The sequence below is a fragment of the Saccopteryx bilineata genome, chromosome 2 (assembly GCF_036850765.1).
Source record: "Saccopteryx bilineata isolate mSacBil1 chromosome 2, mSacBil1_pri_phased_curated, whole genome shotgun sequence".
Classification (NCBI taxonomy): Eukaryota; Metazoa; Chordata; class Mammalia; order Chiroptera; family Emballonuridae; genus Saccopteryx; species Saccopteryx bilineata.
In genome coordinates, this window is record NC_089491.1 from 343,519,679 (window position 1) to 343,545,804 (window position 26,126).

At 47.0% G+C, this 26,126-nt stretch overlaps 1 protein-coding gene, 1 non-coding gene and 2 gene segments (V, D, J or C); 3 read left to right on the plus strand and 1 right to left on the minus strand.

The window, feature by feature from the left end:
* The window catches only part of LOC136326481 (T cell receptor beta constant 1-like), a 224,555-nt gene that overhangs the window by 23,808 nt on the left and 174,621 nt on the right, over positions 1-26,126 (plus strand).
* LOC136324605 (uncharacterized) lies at positions 9,962-13,847 on the plus strand. The gene is made up of 4 exons (XM_066257725.1): positions 9,962-10,139; positions 10,267-10,652; positions 13,371-13,425; positions 13,627-13,847. Exons 1-4 carry the CDS (start codon positions 10,091-10,093, stop codon positions 13,845-13,847), a joined length of 711 nt encoding a protein of 236 aa, XP_066113822.1. The 5' UTR covers positions 9,962-10,090.
* On the minus strand, positions 11,332-11,407 carry TRNAA-GGC (transfer RNA alanine (anticodon GGC)). Its single transcript has one exon. It is a non-coding gene; the product is annotated as a tRNA-Ala (tRNA).
* Positions 22,289-23,124, plus strand: LOC136324615 (T cell receptor beta variable 19-like). The segment is given in 2 exon segments: positions 22,289-22,569; positions 22,739-23,124. Coding segments are annotated over 2 exon segments (435 nt in total).

Sequence of the window (26,126 nt, forward strand, 5' to 3'; positions counted from 1 at the left end):
TTAACGTCATAACATCAATCCCAGTTAAATCCAACTCCCTCTTCCCAGGACGTCTGTTTATGCCTCTTCATAAAGAGTATGGTGGCCAAGTCAAATTCCTACATGGTGGGATCCAGGATAAAGTCCCAACTCAGCAAGAAACTGTTTTGATTTTATGTGTCTTGGAAGGAATATGAAGGACTTGAGACTTAGGAGTATTTAATTGGTGTCTAGAACTTGCAGGACCAACAGCACATCCACAGGGAAATAAATATCTAGCGGCAGTTCACATGTGATGCAGCAGAGAAGGCATGTTGGGAGCATAGGGTTGGGGCAGGTGACAGTGATGAAGGTGCTTAGCGCCTTTGAGTCAACCACGTCGCAGAGAATTTATGACCTATCCCCCTTTTGTAGAGGACTGATGTCCACCCTGGGGAGGAGGTCCTACGAGCAGTGACAGAGAACAATGTCACTGCCAAGACACTCCCCAACTTGTAGAGACCGGAGGACTAGAAGCCCTGTCTCTCTGTTCACGCCCACAAGGGCCACCTCTGGATGAAGCCTCCTCCTGCCCCACCCTTCCATGGCCACCAGGCTCCTCTGCTGTGTGACTCTTTGTCTCCTGGGTGTCGGTGAGTCCCCAGAAACCAAGAATCTGCATTTTCGGATAGTCCGAGGTCAGATTCCACTTCTGTTCCTTACCCTGTTCCCAAACTCTGTCTCCTTCCTCAGAGCTCACAGATGCTGGCGTCACCCAGACACCCAGGCACATGGTGACCAAGATGGGACAAGAGGTAACTCTGAGTTGTGAGCCAATTCCAGGCCATACCTACCTTTACTGGTACAGGCAGACCTTGGTGCAGGGACTGGCATTTCTGATTAGCTTCAGTAGTCAGATGCCATTAGACAATTCAGGGATGCCCAAGGAGCGGTTCTCAGCCCAGATGCACAACGAGTCATTCTCCACTCTGACGATCCAGTCCACGGAACCTGGGGACTCGGCTGTGTACCTCTGTGCCAGCAGCTTAGCCACAGCGCTGCAGAGTCCCCCCTCCCCGTGCAGGAACCCTCCGCTTCCCCTTCTCGCCCCAGCCTCCTGACTTCTGAGTCTTTCCTGCTCTTCTCACACCAAGAGACATGTGTTGGTTTGGGGCATGACAAGGACAGAAATGATAAGATATCATCGAATATAAGAGTCCGGTTTCAGAGCGTGCTCCGCCCGCTTGGGTCCTCCCTGCTGTGTCCAGATCACTGTCCTCCCCCCGGCTTTGATGCCCAGCCCTTCACACACGTGGCGTTAGGATGCTCCCCTCTGCGGCTGCCCTGACTTCTTCACCGCCTGGTCTCCCCTCAGTCACTCCTCTCCCCACTACTGATCCTGCCGTCACTGGGGACATCATCACCACGTGGACAGGGATCTGTGGGTTTGGCTTCTCAGCCTGTGATTGCCCCACTTTCTTGATGTGTTATTTATTTATTTTTATGCCTCCAATCTTTTTCAGATGCATGTCCATGATTTCTAGGCCACAAAAGGAACAACAGAATCTTCTTCCAAAATTTCCATTTTAGTCATTTCGTTCCCCTACCTGCTTCCCCCTTCGTTCTGTTTCACTAACTCAGCACTTTCCTCCAACGATGGTTCTAGTCTCTGAACCCCAGTTGACGTAACAAACAGCTTTTACACGTTTATGGTCTTACTGCTCACATTGGCTAAACCCAGTTCAAGGGTTAGAACCATACTCTTATCATGGTTGGGTAGCTCAGTTGCTTAGAGTGTTGTCACAATATATCAAGGTTGCTGGTTCGATTCTCTGGCATGGCAGGTACAAGAACTAACCAATGAATGCATAAATAAGTAAAACAACAACTAGATGTTTCTTTCTCTCTCTCTCTCTCTCTCTACACTCATTTCTCCTTATTTCTGTAAAAATCAATCAATAATTTTTTAAAGACCATATTAATAACCTTGGTTAAATCCAGCTCCCTCTGGGCACATATGAATGGCAAAGAGGAGTTCTGAAAGCAAATGAGATGTTTCCACAATGATTAGGATGCAGCCTCATCACAAATACACGTTCTCTGACATGCATTGAAGAGCATTGCATTGGCAACCCAGGTGTGCACAGGTAAATGTACTGGTCGATAGGATACTTTGCTTACATTTAAAGAATCTATTTATTCTGACTTGGTGTATGGTGTCTTTCTATTAAATAACAAAAAAGTTGTATTTATTCAATAACTAAATAACAAGGCTCAAAATATGTATATGATCCCGTTTATATGAAAACATGTATATGAATAAAGAAAGCAGACATTAGAGATAGATTTACACCTACTGACTTATAGAACTCTTTATATACTTTGTCAGATTTTAGAAAACACAAGACAATGCATCGAGGATACTTCAACTTGGATAAAAACAAAAGCATTTGTATTTTACCGATGCCATTTTTTACTATAAATTCATAGGAAGCAGAAGAAATCTATGAAAGGTGATAGATCAAGTTCTTCTTACTGGTAATTCAACAAAGAGGGATTGGAAGAAAGATGGCAGGTGATTTTTATATAAATTTGTCTCGCTTATTACAAGGTAATTTATAATATATTACTCACCAAAATTCCTGTAGGTCATAGGAGATCTTTAGAAAGAAATAAAGAAGGAAGGAATGAAGGAGGAAGGAAGGAAGGAAGGAAGGAAGGAAGGAAGGAAGGAAGGAAGGAAGGAAGGAAGGAGACAAAGAAAGAAAGAAAGAAAGAAAGAAAGAAAGAAAGAAAGAAAGAAAGAAAGAAAGAAAGAAAGAAAGAAAGAAAGAGAGAGAGAGAGGAATGAGAGGGAGGGAGGGAGGAAGGGAGGGAGGAAATAAGGAAGAAAGGGAGAGAGAAAGGCGGAAAATTCTCCGATATGAAGACAAGAGAGGGGAAAGGTCAGAGCAGGAAGGGGGGGTAATGGTCAGCGGGACAACTGGAACTTCTCACCAGCAAGAGCCCCTGCTGCTGGGGCCACATCCAGGAGAGTTATCACCTGTTTTAGTCGATCTTCTGTAGAGAATTAACACTCACCTTTGGGAGGAGGTCCTATGAGCATCATCAGAGATTAGTGTCACTGCCAAGATACTCCCCACCCTGTGGAGACCAGAGGAACTTGAACCCCTGCACCTGTGTTCATGCCCACAAGGGCCTCCACCTCGCCATGGCCACCAGGCTCCTCTGCTGTGTGACCCTTTGTCTCCTGGGTGTAGGTGAGTCCCCAGAAACCAAGAATCTGCAATTTTAGATATTCCCAGTTCTGATTTCATTTTTGTTCCTTAGTCTGTTCCCAAACTCTGCCAGCTTCCACAGAGCCTACGGATGCTGGAATCACCCAGACACCCAGGTACAAGGTGTCAAAGGCAGGACAAGAAGTAACTGTGAGTTGTGAGCCAATTTCTGGACATGACAACCTTTACTGGTACAGACAGACCTCAGGGCAGGGTCTGGAGTTAATCATTTATTTCCTCAGTCAAGCTCCGGCAGGGATGCCCAAGGAGCGGTTCTCAGCCCAGATGCCCAACGAGTCATTCTCCACTCTGACGATCCAGTCCACGGAACCCGGGGACTCGGCCGTGTACCTCTGTGCCAGCATCTTAGCCACAGCGCTGCAGAGTCCCCCCTCCCCGTGCAGGAACCCTCCGCTTCCCCTTCTTGTCTCTCCCCCCCGCCCCCCGACGTCCTGAGTCTTTCTGCTCCTCTCACACCAAGAGAAATGCCTGGTTGGGGCATGACTAGGACAGACATGATAAAGAATCAACCGAGAAAACCTTGAATAGAAAGAATGCAGGAAACAAGTGTCAGCAATCCCTTACAAATTGTCCGTGGGCTCTGCACTCACCAACCCTGGTAGATAAGCCTTAATTTCCCATGCTGTGTACCTTCCCACCTTTCTGCCTTGCCCTCCCCGTCGGAAGGGTACGAGCTTCTGATGGTGGCTCCTCAGCCTTCCACGCTCCTCTCACTCTGAGCTGATGACAGAATCCTCCCTCTCCCCCTCATGCACGTTTTCCTGGGTGCTGTCATACAGCCAGCTTCCACGTCTCATTGTCCAACTTTTGACCATTCAGGAGCCCTGACCTTAAAGATAAAAACAGAATAAAATTTCTACTGTGTTTATGCCCCAAGATATCATTGAATATAAGAGTCCGGTTTCAGAGCATTCTCTGCCCTCTTGAGTCCTCCCTGCTGTGTCCAGATCACTGTCCTCCCCCCGGCTTTGATGCCCAGCCCTTCACACACGTGGTGTTAGGATGCTCCCCTCTGCGGCTGCCCTGACTTCTTCACCGCCTGGTCTCCCCTCAGTCACTCTTCTCCCCACTACTGATCCTTCCGTCACTGGGACATCATCACCATGTGGACAGGGATCTATGGGTTTGGTTTCTCAGCTTCTTGATCACCCCACTTTCTTGATGAGTTATTTATTTATCTTTATGCCTCCAATCTTTTTAAGATGCACATCCATGATTTCCATGTCATGGAATTAACAACAGAATCTCCTTCCAAAAGTTTTATTTTAGTCATTCCGTTCCCCTACCTACTTCCCCTTTCTCTCCTTCTCACTAAATCAGCACCTTCCTCCAACGATGGTTCTAGCCTCTGAACCCCACTTGATGTAGCAAAACAGCTTTTACACGTTTATGGTCTTACTGCTCACATTGGCTAAACCAGGTTCAAGGTTTAGAACCATAATGTCACCTTTGTTGGGTAGCTCAGTAGCTTAGAGCATTGTCCCAATATACCAAGGTTGTGAGTTCGATCCCTAGTCAGGACACTTACAAGAACTAACCAATGAATGCAGAAATAAGTAGAACAACAAATTGATGTTTTTTTCTCTCTGTCCAACACCCTTCCTTCCCCTTTCTCTAAAAATCAATCAATAAAATTATTTTTAAAATACCATAATGTCAACCCTGGTTAAATCCAGCTCCCTCTTAGTGTGTGTGGATGGCAAAGAGGAGCGTCTGAAGCAACCGAGAGCATTTCTGCAATGATTAGGATGCAGCCTCGTCACTAATAGAAGTTCTCTGAAATGCATTGAAGAGCATTGCATTGGCCTGCCACGTGTGCACGGGTAAATGTGCAGGTTAATAGGATACTTTGCTTATATTTAAAGAATCTATTTCCTCTGACCTTGGTGTGTTGGTGTCTTTGTATTAAATATCAGAAACTTTGAAAACATTCAATAACTAAATAATGAAGTTCAAATATATATATTATCCCGTTTATGGGAATAAACGTACATGAATAAAGGACACCGGCAAATAAATCTAGAGAAACACCTACTGACTTGTACAACTCTTTATATATTTTGTCAGATTTTAGAAATCACAAGATAATGCATCAAGGATGCTTCGACTTGGATAGAACAAAAACATTTGTCTTTTACCGATGCCATTTTTTTTACTAAAAATTCATACAAGACAGAAGAAATCTATGAAAGGTAATAGATCAAATTCTTCTTAATGGTAATTCAACAAAGAGGGATTATAGGAAGAATGGCAAGTTATGTTTTATATAAATTTGTCTCACTTATCACCAAGGTAATTTGTATTATATCACTCCCCAAAATTCCTGTAGGTCATAGGAAATCTTTAAAAAGGAAAGAAGGAAGGGAGGGAGGGAGGCAGGGTTGGAAGGAGGGAGGGAGGGAGGAAGGAAGGAAGGAAGGAAGGAAGGAAGGAAGGAAGGAAGGAAGGAAGGAAGGGGAAAGAAGGAAAGAAAGAGAGAGAAAGAAAGAAAGAAAGAAAGAGGGAAGAGAAAGAGAGAGAGAGAAAGGAAGGAAGAAAGAAAGAGGGAAGAGAAAGAGAGAGAGAGAAAGAGAGAAAGGAAGCAAGAAAAAAAGAGAAAAGAAAGAAAATTCTCTGATATGAAGACAAGAGAGGGGAAAGGTCAGAGCAGGAAGGGGTGGTAATGGTCAGCGGGACAACTGGAACTTCTCACCAGCAAGAGCCCCTGCTGCTGGGGCCACATCCAGGAGAGTTATAACCTGTTTTATTCTATCTTCTGTAGAGAATTAACGCTCACCTTTGGGAGGAGGTATTATGAGCAGCATCAGAGATTAGTGTCACTGCCAAGATACTCCCCACCCTGAGGAGACCTGAGGAACTTGAACCCCTGCACCTGTGTTCATGCCCACAAGGGCCTCCGCCTCGCCATGGCCACCAGGCTCCTCTGCTGTGTGTAGGTGAGTCCCCAGAAATCAAGAATCTGCATTTTTAGATATTCCCAGTTCTGATTTCATTTTTGTTCCTTAGTCTGTTCCCAAACTCTGCCAGCTTCCACAGAGCCTACAGATGCTGGAGTCACCCAGACACCCAGGTACAAGGTGACAAAGACAGGACAAGAAGTAACTGTGAGTTGTGAGTCAATTCATGGACATGACAACCTTTACTGGTACAGACAGACCTCAGGGCAGAGACCGGAGTTAATCATTTCTTTCCTCAGTCAAGCTCCGGCAGGGATGCCCAAGGAGCAGTTCTCAGCCCAGATGCACAGGAAGTCATTCTCCACTCTGACGATCCAGTCCACGGAACCCGGGGACTCGGCCGTGTACCTCTGTGCCAGCATCTTAGCCACAGGGCTGCAGAGTCCCCCCTCCCTGCACAGAAACCTTCTGCTTCCCCTTCTTGACCCCCACCTCCACCCCTGGTTGTCTTCCCAGGGCTCCCCTCAATCAGAGCATGGTGCAAGGTTGGTGTTCTAGCTGTCCCTAGGGAAGACAAGAACGGAATGCACTGGAAATATCACATTAGGAAACTTCCGGTATGAAGGCTGGCTCCTGGCATTCCTCCCAAACGCTCACAGAGGGTGCTTGGGTTTAAAGCTGAGGGTTCATGTCACCCGTTGGGCTTTCAAGTGATTAAGTAAGCTTCAAACTGTGCAGCCACCGTGCCTGGATCGTGTCTGGATCGGTGTCCGAGCTGGCTTATTTCCGTGAATGACTGCTGGTGCCCTCTGCCTTGGCTCCCACAGGAGGGATAAATGGTGCCCTGGCTACAGCCTCAGATCTGCTCAGTCCTCTCCCACCTCTCCTAACCTTTCTCTTCATAAGTTTGCCATAACTGTCTTCCTAATTGTCACAAAACACTCTTTTATTCACATTTTCAGAGGTTTCTTTTTTTATTATTAACTTTTCATTTTAAAATAGTTGTCAATTCACTGGCAGTTGCAAAGTGGAACAAGAGGGTCCCATGTACCCTTCATCCAGTTTCCACCAATGGTTACATCTTCCATAATTGTACTGAAATATCAAGACCGGGAAGCTGACATTGGCACCAAGAGTGTGAGCAGTTCTAGGTCATTTTTCTATCGCACATTGAGACACAATCAAGATGCAGAACTATTGCAGCAACACAAAATCACCCCAACCACACACACACACACACACACACACACCATCACTAAACTCTGGGGACCACTAATCTATTCTCCAAATGTATAATGTCATTTTGAGAACATTTTCTAATCAGACACATACAGTAGGTGATCTTTTGAGATTTTTTTTTCCACTCAGCATATTGCCCTAGAGATTAGTCAGAGTTGCTACCTTTATCAGTAATTCTTTTTATTATTATTATTATTATTATTATTATTAGTGCTGAGTAGCATCCGTGCATGGATGTCCCCACGTCAGTTTAGCCACTCACCAATTGCAAGACATTTAGATTGTTTTAGTTTTTGATTATCACAAGTTAGGTGACTCTGTGTAAACGTTTGTATGCGGGATTCCGTGTGGACAGGACTTCTCATTTCTCTAGGATAAATTTATCTCCTGGGGTGAGATTACTGGGCTGGATGGGAAGCGTCTTCTTATTATTTAAGGACACAGCCCAGTTGTTTTTTCCAGCAGGACTGTACCATTTTACATTCCTAGACATTCACTTCTCATACTCATAATTTCAGTTTACACGTAACGTCTTACTTTTTTATTTTTAAAAACACACGTGCCAAAAACAGGAAAAAGAGAAACAGGGTCGATCCAGCTGTGCTGTTGTTTGGATGTTTTTGAACTCCTCATAAATATGTGGACGCTTTCTGTTCCTAACCTAACTGGGTGGGGGGGGGGAGGCGTCTGCCTGCTCAGTGTGGCCACCACTGGTTGCTGCTGTCTGCACACCATGTCATTCATCCTAGGAAGCAGCCTGGTTCATCAAAACATAGAGCCCAAGGTACCATCTTAATTAATTAACATAATTAAATAAAAACATTTATTGGGTGTCTGTTAAAAGGACGATAACCTATTGACCTGATCATCCTAAGCAGGAAAGTAAATGGCACTGTTTGCTTTGGTCAAGTTTTTCATGAACAGGCAGGAGGATAAGACCTATTTAAACACAGACACAGGTCTGTGTTATTGGCCTCGGTCCCTTCACCATCCCTTAAGCAACAAACCTCAGAGAAACTGCAAGATTTCTTCTGTGCTTCTCCTTCCCTAGAGGGCGCTCCTGAGAGGACAGGCGTTGGCTGCCATGGTGATGTCATCCTATGAAGGCAAGGGGACAGGGATTTGCTTTCATTTTCACTCATCCTTACCCGTCCCACCACCTGGAAGAGTTCTTCTTTTTATCTGAACCCTGTCATGGCTTGCAGGCTTCTGAGCTTAGTGTCCCTTTGTCTCCTGGGAGCAAGTGAGTCCTTAGAAATTTGAACTTCTCCACGTTGCCTTTGCCCAAGCTACTGTGGCCATGAACTCCACGTTCCTGTCTCTTCTCAGAGGACACGTATCAGCTGGAGTCACTCAGTCCCCCAGCCACCGGGACATGGAGAAGGACGGGTCCGTGACTCTGAGATGTGACCCAATTTCTGGACATGAGACTCTTTTCTGGTACCGACGCGATGTCAGGGAAGAATGGCATTTCTGTTTCGCTTCCTAAGAGAGGAGGTGATGGACAAGTCAGGGATGCCCGATGATCGCTTCTCAGCTGAGCGGACTGAGGGGACCTTCTCTAACCTGAAGGTGCAGCCTGCACGGCCCCAGGACTTTGGGGTGTATTTCTGTGCCAGCAGCCCCGACACAGTGCTTCAGAGCCAGGTCCCTCCTGTGCAAAACCACACCCTCTCCCCCTCCTCGCAACCCTGGGCCCTGAGCAGACGTCTTCCGGAGTTTCACCTCGCAGGAGGAGAAGAGGGGATGAGCCAGGATTAACTCTTGAACTACAAGAGTACTTGTGAGACAGGTGTGATCTGGAGAGTTCTAGGGCTCCTTGCCCAGAGCTCAATCTATCACTTCTGTTGTTTTGTTTTGTTTTTTAATTTTTGTATTTAAAGGAAGAGGACGGAAGAGAGAAAGAGAGAGAGAGAGAGAGAGGAGCTCATTGTTTCACTTCGCTGTTCATTTAGTTGTGTACCCATCAATTGCTTCTCTAAGTGCCCTGACTGAGAGTCGAACCTGCGACCTCTGGCACAATGAGTCGATATTTTATTCACTGAGCCACCCGGCGAGGGCCTCTTTTCCGGTTTTAAGTGTGTGTGCCTCCTTGGTGTAAAGCACAGTGGGACTCTTGCCTGCCTCGCTGCTCTGATCAGAAAGGAATTGTGACTCTCTAGACACTTTTCTACTGGCCACAAGGAGACATGGTGGTGTCACGGACAGCCCCACGTTGCAGAAATTTCCTTCACACACTCGGAACAGTGGATCTAGGTAGAGGAGGCCCAGAGCTTGCCTTCTGAATTGGGGTGGGGCACCTTTCCTCCATGGAGGACGTGGATAACAAAACAAAGAAATGATCTCACTAGGTTTACGACATGCCCAGGGACCTCTGAACTGCTTTGCAGGATGTAAGTCACGAGGAGTGAGATGGAGAGGTCTGGGTGAACCAAGGGCAGGTCCAGGAAGAAGGACAAAGAAGGAAACATCACATCTGCCTCATACCTGATCCAGCCGAGCCCATGTGCCCCTGCCTAGAAGGAACTTGGGTTCAATATCACACGACGTGACCCCTGCCCTGATGATGTCAACAGTGACACAGTCATCACAGGCAGACCTCCTATCAGGGACCAGGGACTCTTGGAGCTCCCACCCCTCACCGCAGGAAGCAGAGTCTGGAACAGACGGGTGCTCCATTCCCGCTCTGGTCCCGCCATGGGGCCCAGGCTTCTCCACTGTGTGGCCCTCTGTCTCCTTGGAGCAGGTGCGTCAGGGACAGGAGGACATTTCTGGGTAGAGCTACCACATGCTCAGTTCTGTGCCTTTCTTTAACGGCCACAACATCGGTCTCCCTCTCAATTCCTCTTTAAATGTTTCCTCTTTTTCTGCAGGTCACGTGGGTGCCATGGTCACTCAGAACCCAAGATACCAGGTGACCAGGATGGGAAACCCAGTAGCTATGAATTGTTCTCAGGACCTGAATCATGACACCATGTACTGGTACCAACAGAAGCTGAGCCAAGCCCCCAAGCTGCTGTTCCACTACTACGACCAGGAATTTAACAACGAAACAGACACCTCAGACAACTTCCAGCCCAGCCGGGCCAACGTGTCCTTCAGTACCCTGGGCATCCGTTCCCCGGGCTTGGGGGACTCCGCACTATACCTCTGTGCCAGCAGCAGGGGCACAGAGCTCGACCCGCACCTCCCTCTGCTCATCAACCTGCTTCCAGATCCAAGAGCCCTCCCTCCCGTTCCCCCACAACAGCAAGAGGAAGTGGGTTTACAGCTGTCCTATCTCCTTCGCAGATGGAAGGAGATAAATCCACAAACACCACCGACATTATGCCAACAGTGGACAAGTGGTTCCATTCTCCTGACACTGAGTTTGTGCTGTTTTCCCAGAATCACATCAATCACCCATTCTGTTCCCTTCAGTAGGAAAATAGGAACATTTAAAAAGTTTTTTGTTTTTTTAATCTAAGTTGGAGACTTAGCAATAGGTTAAAGGGCAGGCCCGGGCAAGAGGCAGGCCGTTCCCATGAAACCTCTCCCCTGAGGAGAAGAACCTGCCCCATAGGCATGCTGAGGATACAACACGGGTTTCTTTGTGTGTGTGTGTGTGGTGTGTGTGTGTGTGTGTGTGTGTGTGTGTATTTTCCCAAACTTGGAAATAGGAAGACAGTCAGACAGACTACCACATGCAGAAAGACTCCCGCATGCACCCGACCGGGATCCACCCGGCATGCCCACAAGAGGGCGATGCTCTGCCCATGTGGGGTGTAGCTCTGCCACAATCAGAGCCATTCTAGAGCCTGAGGCAGAGGCCACAGAGCCATCCTCAGCGCCTTGGCAAACTTTTGCTCCAATGGAGCCTTGGCTGCGGGAGGGGAAGAGAGAGACAGAGAGGAAGGAGAGGGGGAGGGGTGGAGAAGCAGATGGGCACTTCTCCTGTGTGCCCTGGCTGGGAATCGAACCCAGGACTCCGGCACGCCAGGCCGATGCTCTACCACTGAGCCAACCGGCCAGGGCTATCAAGTCAGGATAAGGACAGAACTGCTGAAAACTCGCCCTAGATCTGAAGACACGTATTGCCCAAAATGTGTTTTATTCCCAATGCGATGAGCTGCTTTGTTTGATGTAGATCTATGAACCATTAAGTGGCTCAGATGTGGGGCTTCGGAAGATACATTAAAATCAGGGGATCATTAAAATTCCTAGAAGTCAGTCTGCATGCGTTAGTTCGTGCCCTCCAAGAAGTAGAGGCCAAGCGTGGGTTAGAAAATGCCTGTGAGAGAAAATGGGAAGGAAACCGTGGAGGCTGGGGGAGCTTGAACCAGCCCCCAACGCAGATCTGAGCCCTGGGTGGAGGGAAGAAAGGAAGCAAAGAAGAAAGGAAAAGAGGATGCGGTTGCACTATAGTTGTAAGAAAAGGTCAGCAAGGTCTGGCGGGTCCTGAAGTCCAGGTCGCGCTATGCCCGGGGCCTGCCTCTCCCCATGGGCAGCACTCTGGACCATGGCTCCGGAGCCCTGGGCAGGGACGGTGGCCCACCTCTCTTGGAGCGATTCCCCTGCTCTCGGAGCGGGTCCCTGCGTGGACTGGTAGGTCTGCCCTGGTTTTCTTGACTTGTGCCTCTCGGCATGAAAATCTCTACCCTATAAGTCAGCCAGAATGGGGCAATTGTTCTTAGTCTATTGTCTCTGGAATAGAGGGTTGCCCTATGTGTGGGCGCTGGGTGAAGAAGGAACAAGACATCGGGCTGCGTTGGCCAGGAACGGAGTTTCTATAACATGGAGCCAGTGGGGATGAAAAGTGCTGCCCCTCCTGGGGCAAGGGACCAGTTGGATGTTCCTGACACGTCCACAGGGAGCTGGGCCCCTGGTGGTGCTCAGAGGCCAGACTCTGGCTGCCGGTACTGAGATTTAGTGGATTTTCTTGACTAAGTGTTTCTCCATTTACTGTTTGCTTTTGAGACCGTTGTCAGAGGCTTTAAGTGGCTGTTTCTAAATGTTCAGCAGTTTGTTTTTTCTCTGTAGAAAGAGGGTGTGCAAAGCTCTTTATGCTGACATTCTGGAAATGTTTCTCACCCCCTCTCCCCCCCCCAAAAAAAAAACTACTTACATCAACAGGTGGCCCCCTCTGGGCTGTAATTTCTCTACTCCTGCTCTAGCCTAATTCTGTCCCATGACTAAAGCGTGGCCATTCCGTGGACACTGGGTAAACTTTTGTGTGGTCCTTCTCGAATGTTCTTTAAACAGCCGACACAGATGTTATTGAGACAAAAATTCATTCTGGTCCTTTTGAAGGTGTGTGTGTGGGGGGGGAGGGGGGTGTAGCTTCCTCCTCTCTGATCGTATTCTTCACAAATTCTAGCTCCTCTCTTCCCTCTTTTAGCCTGTGTCTCCTCAACTCAGTAAATTCTCCATTTTCTGTCCCCCCCTCACTGTGTGTGGACATGGCCCCACAGAAGAATTACAGACATGGGTTGACTTTTCCAATGAGTTGATTATAGTTGTTTCAAAAGTTCTATTTTTATTTTTTTACTTGTTCAGAGCAGGATTCTAAATTTAATAGATGGACTTAGGTTCTGGAAAGTGCATTTAAAAAATAAAGAAAAGAAGACTAGATAGGAAACATGCCACCTACCTGCGAAGGGTGGGAAGGAGCTGAGGGAAAGAGAAATGCCAGGACTTCAGGATCGTGGACATGGTCAAGTGCTTCCAAGAGATCATGCAAGCAGAGAAACGAATGCAAGGTTTGGTTCTTGTAAGTGATAATGTTAGTGTTTAGGAGAATAGTTTCACAGGAATATCCAGAATGAAAGAATGCCGTGAACAAAGCTGAAGATGGCACCAATGGGAGTGATTCCTCTGTGACAAGATAAAAGTGCCTTCATTTAAAGACTGGCAGATTCTATGAAAGGACCACGTCACAGAGTAGCTGCTTACAGGGGCTGAGGAAGCCTGAGTCACCTGACCCTCTTCTTTTCCTCAGTCTACCATGTGCACCGTACTCATCTGCCCCATGGTCCTTGGCCTCCTGGGTGCAGGCAAGTCCCTGTTCTGAAACTGTCAGCTCCCTGCCCTGAGCCTATCGTCCATGTCCTCAGAGTCCCTCATGGACTAAGTCTCCAACTTCCGTCTGCTTTCCTCACAGGCTCCCTCGATTCAGAAGTCGCCCAGATTCCAGGGCACCTGATGGAATCTTTTCAAAGGGAAAGGACAGCATGTGAACATGTATTGTGTCCCAGAAGAGGGACACGACTATGTTTACTGGTACCAACAGATCCTGGCAAAAGAGTTCAAGTTCTTGGTTTCCTTTCAGTTCAAAAAAGTCTCACAAACAGAGATGCCCAAGGAGAGATTTTCAGCCGAGTGTCCTGAAGACGCACCCTGCAGCCTGGAGATCAAGGGCACGGAGCTGCAAGACTCAGCCACGTACTTCTGTGCCAGCAGTGATCCACAGTGTTAAAGATTAGCCAACCTTCGTGCACAAACTCATCCTGGGCCTGCACGAGGAAGCAGGTGGTGGAGGAGGCTGAAAGGAAGTCATGAAAGCTAATGAGAGCCAGCTTATGCCGAAGGGGGATCTGTGGTAAGGATAACTGTCTATCTCATGGAACCAACAACAAGAACTCAGGAGTTTCTGCAGAACAAGGTGGAATGAAGTCCTGGAACCATCACAGGCTGATTTGACAACTCATCTCTTTTTTCCACCTCCTTGGCCCCTACTTCTTCCTTGTTGTTAACTGCCTTCTCCATTCTTAGATCTCACAGTAGGTAGAAGGTTGTAGATTCAGATTTCAGCCCCCGAGTGGCAGGGAGAAGGACCAACTTGACTTTCTCTCGTGTTAGATTGGTTACAACTCCAGAAAACAGAGAAAAAAAAATACCCTTTTATACTCAAAAACACGCTCTTGGAAAACTCAACATTAGCCAAGAGGGTGAAATTATTTTGAACAACATGGGAGCTTTGGGCCTGTGACTTTGAACTTATGAATCAAGGTTTTCACAGAGAGTCATTCTCTAATTAGGGGTCAGAACACAGTGCACCACAAGTGAGGAATAAAGGATGAGTAACACATTTGCTGGATCCAGGGAAACTCAGAAAAGAGAAAGAATTAAAGAGGCAGTTAAATCCTTAGTTTTTAAAATAATGTCAGATCAAATGAAGACTCTGGTAAGTTTCTTTTGAAGATATTAAATCTAGGTAATGCAAAAAGCACATCAACTTTAAGTGTGACAACTTTAGACCTTACAAAGTCACTAATTAGTGTCTGCGGGGCTCAGGGAAGAGAGAGACGAATGTGTTCACAGTGACAAAAATACCTATTGCCCAATTGAAACTTGAGGCAGACAATGTGGAAAAACCCTCAGGTGTGTGATCCAAACTGTAATGAGAAACAATTCATTGAACATCAAACGTAAGTGAAAGGAGGCATTACGGTACTAATTCCACCTAGGGAGGTGACTCTACTGCATAGAGCAGACAGAGTTCAAAGTACCTCTGTTAAAGTGGGGTGATCCCTTTTGTTTCTGTTTCTGCACCACCAGCCACTTAGCTTGAGATTGCAACCCTAGTGTAGGCCTCAACTATTTTTTTTTTATTTTTAAATTTTTTTATTGATTTGGGAGAGAGAAGCATCAACTCATTGTTCCACTTAGTTGTTCCATTTAGTTGTACGCTCACTGAATCCTTTTCATATGTGCTTTGACTCAGACCGAACCCACGGATTAGGTGTGCCGCGATAATGCTCTATTCACTGAGCAACCATTTTCTTCTTACTCTTTCTGTTCCTTACTCTTTTTCCCTGTTCCACCTCCTCTTCTGTTTTCCTTAAACTTCCCTAAGAATCCTCGCATGGATTGCAGCCTGTTGACATTCTTCATGTGACAAAATAAACATGCAGCCAAGCACATGGAGCAAGGATTCTCCCTCTCCTGTAGAAGGAGCCCTGGGGCTGTGGGTGTTGCCAGGCACGTGATGTCACGACCAGGTCCTACCTTGCAGGGCCAAGGACACTCTTTCCTGCTGTGCATCAGGAACCATCGCTGGGGAAGACTCGTCCCGCCGCTGACCATGCCACGGACACCGGGCTCCTCGGCCGGGTGATCCTCTGGCTCCCGGGGGCAGCTGAGCTCGGGAGTGCATGGGAATTTGGGTGGAAGGCTTCCCCTTGCTACCCTTCACTCTGTGTGGTTTCTGTCTTCTCCCACAGGACACGCAGACCCTGGAGTCAGCCAGCCTTCCAGCCACAAGGTCACAGAGATGGGATCCCATTTCTGATCTCATATTTTTGTTTACCGGTATTGACAAAATCTCCAGCTAGACATGGAATTTCTGATTTCTTTCCCATACCAAGACACAGAAGCCAAGTGTGCAGGGGGAGGGGGGCCCACGAACGATTCTCAGCTGGAAGACCAAACCGAACCCATTTCACCCTGAAGGTCCAGCCCGCAGAGGTGGGGAACTCTGGTCCATATGTCTGTGTGCGATGCTACTGGTACAGTGAGGCTGGGTCAGCCCCCTCCAGGGTGCCAGCTCTCTCGCTGGCTTCTTCTTCTCCCTCAGGCTCCAGGAAGACATTGAAAAGGCCCCTCCTCATCTTCCTACCACAGAAGGAAGGAGCCGGTTGCTTGTGGTGTCTGTCTCCAGCTGTCACCAGGAAGAGAGTGAGACCATAAATGATCCCTTCCATGACTGTGATGGGCACGCCTCTGAAATTCCTACAGAGTAATGCAGCGTCAGGCCGTCTGTGACTTCAGGGCTAGTTTATAAACATAGCCCCTGCCCTAAATACTTTTCAAGTACAGAGGCCAGATATCTGAGGTTGCTGCTACTCAAACACTAAGGAATTCCTACTGATTGTATCTCAAACAGATATCCCTGCAAACTCTTTCATCATCGATGTACCCATCGGAGGCCATGAGTTCTTTGCAGAAGAACTGGATGCTGACTACTACAGGTGTGTTAGCATCCTCTGAGCCCAGGTATGCATCGTCACGAGACAGGCAGCCCCTTGAGGGCAGGGATTAAATGGGGATGCCTGTGAGGGTGCGGATACCACAACCCTGTCCAGGGGAAGGGAGAAAACATGTTGATAAGGAACCCCGATGCAGGGACTATTCCAGGAAACCCAACCTCAAGTCCCCGTAGAGCTGCCCCGGGAAACTGGGCTTTCCTGTGCAATGTCTAACACTCAGCTCTCCCTCTCCTCTGTCTCTCTTGCAGGCTCCACAGGTACAGACCCTAGAATCAAAGTCAGGAAACCTGCTTCTAATCAACTCTGCTTCTGTTGTTGTTGTTTTATTTGTGGGTTTCTTTTTGTTGCTTTTGTTTTCTTGCTGTCAGACATTAGCATCTGCTCTCACCTCTTGGGGACTCAGGAGGGTTCTCATTTTTAAAATAAGAGATTTGCACGATTTGGTCTCCAAGTTCCAACATGACTGATTCTCTGACTCGGGATAGATCTTTGTTTTCCCCACTTGTACGACCACCAGGGGTTGCTGTGGAGAACAGGCCATGGCCCTCTGGCCATAACTGAGCATCACTGTACATGCAGATAATACCAATCCGGAGAACGTCTGGTGGGAAGGGACGTTCTAGAACATGGGTCCCCAAACTTTTTACACAGGAGGCCAGTTCACTGTTCCTCAGATTGTTGGAGGGCCGCCACATACAGTGCTCCTCTCACTGACCACCAATGAAAGAGGTGCCCCTTCCGGAAGTGTGGCGGGGGGCCTGATAAATGGCCTCAGGAGGCTGCATGTGGCCCATGGGCCGTAGTTTGGGGATGCCTGTTCTGGAGCATTCCTGAACGTTTCAACATTGACACTGAGGTGGAATTGGATCTTATCAAAGAAAATGGTATCTATTTATTTCCTACAATCCCCCCCTCTGCCACCAGGTGGCAGTAAGGGAACATGTCAGAAAGTTATCCATGTAAGGCTATCAAAGGCTTGGGTTGATCATGACCACCCTGGCTCAGGGCTGTTGTCCTGGCATAATTACTAATAAGGTGACCAACTTTCTTTACAATGAAAAGGAGGACAAAAATAAATTGAAGAAAACAATATTGTAAATAAAAGAAACATTTTATTCATTGCAACAATAATACATTATAATATGATAAATGAATAATAAAAACATTTGTAATATTTTATATTGTAATTATGCTTACATGACTATTAATTTTTTGTAGTAATTGTAAGAAAAAAATACTCATTTAGATACAAATACGTCACATCACATGCAATGGATTGACTCTGCATCAATCGAATACGGACATTTACAAGTTAGTCTTTTAATATCAAAAAGGAGGACATGTAGGAGGACACTTTGAGGGAGGATGGAAATTACAAAAGAAGGACTGTCCTCCTTATTACTAATAGCACCCTCTTACACATATTAAAGTGTCCCAGTTTGGACAATAATCTATTTGACCATTGTAGATTCTAACACACGCTTTGACGCTTCAATCTGTTAGCTCCTCATTACCATGTTTGATCTAGCAAAGTCTAGAGAGAGGTTTGCTTTGGAGCATGCAGTAATGAACAGGAGAGACTAAAAATGGTTGGCACCACATCTGACCTTATCTGACCCCTTTGACTGGGTTTGAGCCTGCAGACGGAAGGCTAGTACACAGCCAGAAGCTGATGGAACCCTTCGAAGGTGCTTGGTTAGATTGCACACGAGCAGAGTGCCTTTGAAACCTAAGCAGTGAGCTCACCTACAACATGGCCCTGGTAGCCTGAGGATTAGTGGCTCTAACCGCATCCAGGAAAAGTCCCTTTGGGCTACGCATGGGTGCCTGATGATGACATTTTCATCAGAAGCATTTGTGAGTAATTTGGCGCATCTCCAGGAAAAATAGCTCCAAGCGTGGACGGCAGCTGCATTTTGATTGAAGTATACATTTGGTGAAGCCTACTGAATTCTCCCCCAAATCATGAGAGCCTTTGAGGGAGGCCTCAGGATCCTGCTGTTAATAAGCCAAGGCCTTGGGCCATTACTCAGATCATGTCACTAAAGGTTAACATGATCTTATTTATTACCCAGAGCCTGGAGGGTTCTAGATGTACAAGTTACACCTCCTCCAGGGGGCCTGTTCATGCTCATGGGGGGGGGGGCTGTGCCTTGTTCTCCTTTAAATCTTCTTTCACCCTGCCTAGAACAAGTGGGTGTCCATATTATTTTATTTTCCATTTATTGATTTTAGAGAGAGAAAGAGACAGAGAGAGAAACATCAATTTGTTGTTCCACTTATTTATGCATTCATTGGTTGATTCTTGTGTGTGCCCTGACCAGGCATTGAAACCGCAAACCTTGGTACATTGGGACAATGCTCTAAACAACTGAGCTTTTCAGCCAGAGCTCACGTGATTTTATTTGATGCTACAGGATAGGAAAGAAGAACAGAAGAATGAAAGGAAGGAAGATCCCTTAAATATCAGTAACCCAGCCACGATTACAGAGAATACTACAGGAAGATATTGATAGATAGAATCAAGGACATGAGGGGAGAGGGAGAGTTTGTACTTATTCTCATGTTTGTTCTCTGAAACAGGTACTTACATTAAACATGCAAACAGAATAGCAAGAGATGAGAAAAAATATATTATAAACCATAACATAAGGTTCTTCAAGATGCTGAAATGATTGCTTAGCTGAGATGAAGGTGGAAAGAAGGAGAGTGAGTCTGATCATTTCCTGCCTCTCATTTCCCCCACCATCCTGGCCGTCAGATCCCTGTAAACCCTGAGGTCACATCTGGTAACTACCTCCACTCAGCAACATAAACAATGAAAAATAATATGAGCCAGATGAAAGGAAAATAAAGAAGCAAAAGTTAGACAACGTGGAGAGGGACGTGGCGAATATGAATCGTTCATAAACTAAGAACCAGGAATAAAGGTGCTCCTCTCTCCCAGCTTCCCCTGCGCAACAGAAGCCCCCATGCTAACACCTACTAAGCCAGGTTGTTTGTATAGTTAGGAAAACAAGATGTACCATTCAAGGAATGCACGAGATCGCTTCTGAAGAGAACAGGATCCACTGGGAATGGTGACGTCACAGGAAGACCCGCCTCCTGGGAGGCAGCTGTGAGGTCTGGCTCCTGGGCTGCCTGCCTGTCTCTCCCCTGGTGCCGAGCTTGGTTATGGGTGGCACACTCCGCTGCTGGGTGTTCATCTGGCTCCTGGGGGCAGGTGAGTGCAGGGATCAGCCTCATTGGGCTCCTTAGCTGTGTCCACAACACGCTCTGGACCTCCGTGTTGCCCAGAGATTTTCTGAAAGGTATTGGCATTTATGTAAAACAAATGATTTGCATGATGGAGCAACAAGCAGAATTGATGTGAATTTTTAAATGAACACAGGAAATGTCAAGGCTATTTGGGCTTGCCTTGGACTATTTGCATCATTGTAAGCTACAACCTTCCTCTGCGATGAGGACTCTGTCTCACCCATTTCTTCTCCTCTGAGGTCCCACCAGCGCCAGCGTCACCCAGAACCCAAGACACCTGGTCATGGCAAGAGGACAGGAGGCAACGCTGACATGCAACCCGGTGAAAGGCCACACTTATGTTTACTGGTATCGGCAGCTCCCAGAGGAAGGGCTGAAATTCATGATTTACCTCCGGGAAGCAGAAATTTTGGACAAGTCAGGTATGCCAGCAGAACGCTTTTGTGCTGAATTTCCCAAAGAGGGACCCAACGTCTTCAAGATCCAGGCGGTGGAGCCTGGCGACTCCGCAGTCTATTTCTGCGCCAGCTCCTTATCCACACCAGTTCAGAGCCACAGCCTCCCAGGGCAGAAACTCCCCCTGGCCCCGCCCCAGACAGACACAGTGGCAGCCCTGCTGGGGGAGGGGACAGGGTGTCTGATAAGCTGACAAAGCAGCTGGGAGACATTGTGCCAGGAGAGGGTGGGAATGGGGGAGGGCTGTAGAAAGTGCACAGACCCTCCCAGCCCGAGCTCAGGAACTGAGACTCAGTCACCCGCAGGAGGTAAAAATGTTTGCACACTCCACACGATCTGTCGGGTTAAATATTTATTGACCAACAGTTCTCCTTCCTTCATTTCATACTCTATTTCAAGTTCACACTGCATGCTTTAAATAGAGAATTTTATTGAAAAATCAAGGTAAGCAAGCAAAGGAAATGTTTTCTTCATTTTCAGTATAAGGAAGTTTGGTGCCAGGGGTTTAGTTTTCTTTCTCAAACAGAGAGAGAGAGAGAGAGAGAGAGAGAGAAGATAAAAACCCAGGTCTGTGTGACTCAGATTGTTGTGCTTTTTTGCCTGCGGTGTACAGCCACTTACTCTTTCTGGAACAATTCTGGTCATCTTGCCTGGGGCGTGAGCAGGTGTGTACAGATGTCAGACCTAAAACCTCCTGTGACAGGACATCCCAGTGATGGGGAAAATAGGGTTGGATACATTTGTCTGCAATTGAGGAGACAGGCCTATCCCCCAAATATTGCTCGTGAGAAACATATCTCAACTTTTTTGTTACCCCATTGAATTTTTTTTTAAATCTCACCACTCACGGTTGTTGGGTACCTAGAGAGAGTGGTTCTTTCCCTGTGCTCGGATGAAAGCAGTCTCAGGAGCTCCAAAGGCAGACGGACGCAGAGTCACTGCAAGTACACTCAGACCAAGCACGTCCACCCTCACCGGGACGGGGCATAGACCTCGTGACTCTGACAGGGTTCCGGAGTTTGGTTTTCTGAACTTATTTCACATACTCGGGTCTCTCCCCTCTCTGCTCTAGAGGAGCTGGTGGATGTAAAACAAAAGAGACCATGAAATAAGAGGACTCAACCCCTCAGTCCCATGCAGACAACACTTACTCAAGTGTCTGGACTTCACTAGACCGATGGGAAAAGATCCCATTAAACTGCATACTATATATTGTAAACTCCCCAACATCATGAAAATGAACAAAAGAAACATAAAATCCAGAGGGCAGAGGGAAACACCACCTTCCACTAGCTCCTCAGCTCCTCCAAAGAACAGTCATGTGTCAATAGAAAAATTCAAGCCCACACTCCAAACACATATATTCCAGCAAGCAGTTGAAGATAAGATGACCAACCTAACCAGAGATTCAAGAATTATGAACAAAAATGGGGAGAAACAACACCAACAACAAAAAAAATCTTTTTGATTGAACTCAAGAAAGAAATGAAAGCCAAGGAACACACAACTGCAAGTTCTGATAGGGCACTGATGCAGAGAAACATCTAAGACAGTGGTAGTCAACCTGGTCCCTCCCAGCCACTAGGGGGCGCTCCAGCTTTCATGGTGGGCTGGTAGCTGGAGCAACTAAAGTATAAATAAAAAGATAGACTTAACTATAGTAAGTTGTTTTATAAAGATTTATTCTGCCAAACTTAGTGAAAATCTGACATAAAGTACTTGGTATGTAATTATTATTATATGCTTTTAACTTGCTGTAACTCTGCTTTATAGATTTTATAAAATAAAGTTACTTCCCTACTTTATAAATCACCATTACTGTGGAACCTGTGGGTGGTTAGAAAATTTTACTACTAACAGAGATACAAAAGTGGGCGGTAGATATAAAAAAGGTTGACTAACTTTGATCAAGAGAACTAAAATGATAAGAGGAAAACTAGGTTCTCGAATGAAACTGGGGTGTGGGGTGCAAATGCAAGATGGATCTAGAGCAGAGCATTCTCCATGGCAACGATGGGATCAGAGATGAAGGCTATGTTCTTGTGTGACAGACTGGAATGTCTTCAGGGCTGCTGCAGTGATCAAATATTACCACAACTGGGAAGGTCAAGCCAACGGGCCAATCAGAGTGAGACTCTCTGCTGGGTGCCCGCCCACTCAGCCATGAGGACTCTCAGAAATCCATTCCATCATGCAGGCCAGATGGAATGCAGAGTTTTGATAGGGAGGCCAAGAAGGTAGGGGGTGCAAATAATTTGGGTTTCAGCTCTGTCTCATCTGTAAAATTAGGGAGCCCATCTTGAAGATCTCCAGATTCCCTTTCCACTATCCATTCTAGCCTTCTGGCAAATTCTACTCACAGAGCCAAGGGCTTCCCAGAGCTAAGTTCCTTGCCTCAGTTCTCATCCTGCAAGTGCTTGGTGCCACAAGGGGACCCCCTTCCCACTATGAGCAACCAGGTCCTCTGCTGCATGGCCCTTTGTCTCCTGGAAGCAGGTGAGTCCTGGGTTCAGGAAGCAAGTTCCCATCCAGAAGGGACCATGCTCCAGATCTAAGCCTCCCCGACCCCCGTAACAGCAGGAAATCCAAAGGCAGATGAATGCATGGTCATTTCAAGGGGGACCCTCTTGGGCATGTCTTCATAGCCTTTCTCTTTCTCTCATAGGCACAGTGGATGGTGGAGGAGTGATGCAGACCCCAAATTACGTGCTCAGTGAGGAAGGACGAGAGGTGACCTTGGAATGTGAACAGGACTTTGATTATGACTCCATGCACTGGTACCGACAGGACCCAGGACAAGGTCTGAGACGGCTCTTCTTCTCCCAAGTTGTAAAAGTTGTGCAGGCGGAAGACACAGCTGCAGGCTTCCGCGCCTCCCGGGAGAAGAAGGCATTCTTCCCTCTCACCGTGACATCAACCCAGAAGAACCAGACGGCGCTGTACCTCTGTGCTAGCAGTAGAGACACACTGAAGCACGGCCACCTCCTCCCCGTGCATAAAGATGTCCCAAGCCCTGCTTTCCCACCAGGTGGCAGAGCTTTCCTGTGCTAAGTCCCCAGACTTGTCCCCTTTTTTCTACCTCCACGGGCCACCCAAAGCGGCTGCTGCTGTACCCTGAAAATTACATGGCACACCTGAGGTCACAAAGTACAGTTGCAGTCAGACAGGCAGAGCATGCCCAAGCCAGAGCTCTGGCTTTTATTGGGTTAGAGACTGGGGGCCTAGGGTTTCATGGGCTCACTCCATATTGTTGAATTTAAAACTCAAGAACAGGAATTTGAAGCACAGGGAGAGAAAAAGCAAGTGGCCCAGAGTGGTCAGTTACTGAAACCAACCTAAGATCTCTAGAACAAAGGAGCCTGGAGGTGAGGGCTGGGGGCAGGGGTGGGGGCAGGGGAGAGAGGGAAACAGCTTGCTGCCCGGCTCTTTATCTAGTCCCTGTGTCGGGCAATAGGTTTTTGGAGATGGCCTTCAGAAGTACAAATTTAAGCCAGGTGTTTGCATTACAAAATAGAAAAACCAACAGTCAGAAGTTACACTAGGTAACTTTGAGGGTAGACACAGAAGTCAAGAACTGGCCGTAATGCCATTTACCACACAAACATATGCTCCTTTTCTTATATGAGTCTAAAACACTTGTTTAAGGCCTTTCAATTATCTAGGGTCCGTGTGTCTTCTGTAAAATTAGGAGTCTGATTAGGACATTTCCAAGGCCCCCTTCAGCAGGGAGTGGGTGGTTCTCTGATAGGGACAAAGAGCAATGGATCCTGCAGCATTGGCACAGGTGACCACCGGGTGGCAGCAGAAAGCACTGGTGGATTATGTACCCTGTCACCCACCCTAGGGGTGGAGCAGTGATGGGTGTAGAGCAGGGTCCCCCTGTCCTGAGAGCAGGGTGGTGAGACCAGCACATGAGGATCCCACTGCTTCTGCTGCTCCTGGGGCTCCTCTAAGCCTGGACTGTTTTCCTGACTCTGTTATGTGAGCAACACACACTACTCCGTTTAGTACAGGATTGTTATCTGGAATCTATAAGGAACTGCTACAAAGAAACAATAGCTAATCAACCAAAAAGAAATCAGGGCAAAGGGCAGTTTACAGAAAACCCTGGAGGTCTATAAATATTAAAAATATTTTTGACCTACTTAGGACACCCTTAGATAGATTTCAAAGACATGCCAAATGACACAATCTATACTTTACAGATTTTTATCCAAGTGCTAAAGACAGTAATCAAAAAACAAGTGAATGAGAATAGAAAGTTTAGGGTTATGGTTCCCAGGAATACAGAAGAACAAACAATGTAACCGGAAGGAATCACACAGAGGCTGACAGTCTCAGCGATCACCTATTTCCTAAGCCAATCAGTTCAGGAAAGAGTACTCACGTTATTGTTTCCCTACATGCACTGCATAATTGTCATAAATATTATCTGGTATATTCAACATTTAAGCTGTTAGTGTAAGGAGCCCCTACATGATTCTATACGTATAGTAAGGGCTATGAGCAATGCCCCAAGCTGTAGCACTCATTCTGTCATGGGGGACGGAAGAGGGTGGCACCAATTTGACAGGCTAAACAAACAAATAAATAAATGATGCAGAAGTGATATTATAAAAAAAAAAACTAGTGAAAGAGCAGAGAAAGGGACCAAGAATATAAAAGTCACTTGACATTCACACTCCTGGTTGTTACCAGCTCCCTCTGCCTCCCACTTCCCTGCAATGTGTCATTCTCGTGCACTTGGGGACCCTGACGTCTATGGGAAGTGACCGTGACCTGTCACAAGGAGGCTGTGGATGAGTGTAGCCTCTTTGTCATTGTTTTTTTCCTGATCCAACCATGTGCCTGGCGCTTCTCTGCTGTGTGACCCTTTGTGTCTGGGGAGCAGGTAGGGTCCCCCTGGGAACTCGGGTTCCAGGGTCAGGATGCTCTCCTGCACCTGCAGTACCAGGCTGCCTCCTGGGTGTGGTCCCCACTCTCTGTCTCATCCTCCACAGGCTCCGTGGACACTGTGGTCACCCAGAGTCCTGGACATTTGGTTAAAGGAAAAGCAAAGAAAGCAATGATGGACTATGTCCCCATAACAGGACACAGTTATATTTACTGGTATCATCAGAGGCCGGTAGAAGAGCTGAAGTTTTTGATCTACTTTCAGAATGAAGACATTGTTGATTAAACAGAGGAGATCGATGAGCGACTTAAAGCTCAGTGCCCCAAAAACTCACCCTGCAGCCTGCAAATTCTGTCTACTGAGCCCAGGGCATCTGCCGAGGAGAGACCTATGATGCATGTCCATTTTCATGAGCATGATGGAGTCTAACAATCTTTATAAAAATATGTAATGCTGTGGTCAGCTAAAGCTGTGCCTTCAGGAATAAATATCATGGGCGGGTCAACTGTCTATTATTTGGACACTGGACATTGTGAAAAACACAAGATATTTTTCAAAGTGTTTATATTATTGATTTTAGAGAGAGGAAGGGAGAGAGCAAGAGAGAGACAGGAACATCTGCTCCTATATGTGCCCTGACAGGGGATCAAACCGACAAGTTCTGTGCTTCAGGAGGATGCTCTAACCAACCGAGCTACCCTGCCAGGGTGCAGGCCTACACAATTCAGGAAGCAGACCCAGAGCTGCCTTAATACTATTTACTACACAAACATACGCACCTTTTCTAATATGAGTGTAAAACTCTCGCTTGAAATCTTTCAATGATCTAGGTCTCTGTGTCTTCCGTAAAATTAGGAGTGGGATTAGGACATTTCCAAGGCCCCGTTCAGCAGGGAGTGGGTGGTTCTCTGACAGGAACAAAAACCAATGGAACTGGTGGCATTGGCACCGACGACCATCAGGTGGCAGCAGAGAGCACAGTGGGATTACATACCCTGTCACCCACCCTAGGGGTGGAGCAGTGATGGGTGTGGAGCAGGGTCCCCCTGTCCTGAGAGCAGGGTGGTGAGGCCAGCGCCTGAGGATGCTACTGCTTCTGCTGCTCCTGGGGCCCGGTACGAGCCTCCTCCTCTGAGTGGCTGGGCCAAGGGTGTGTGCG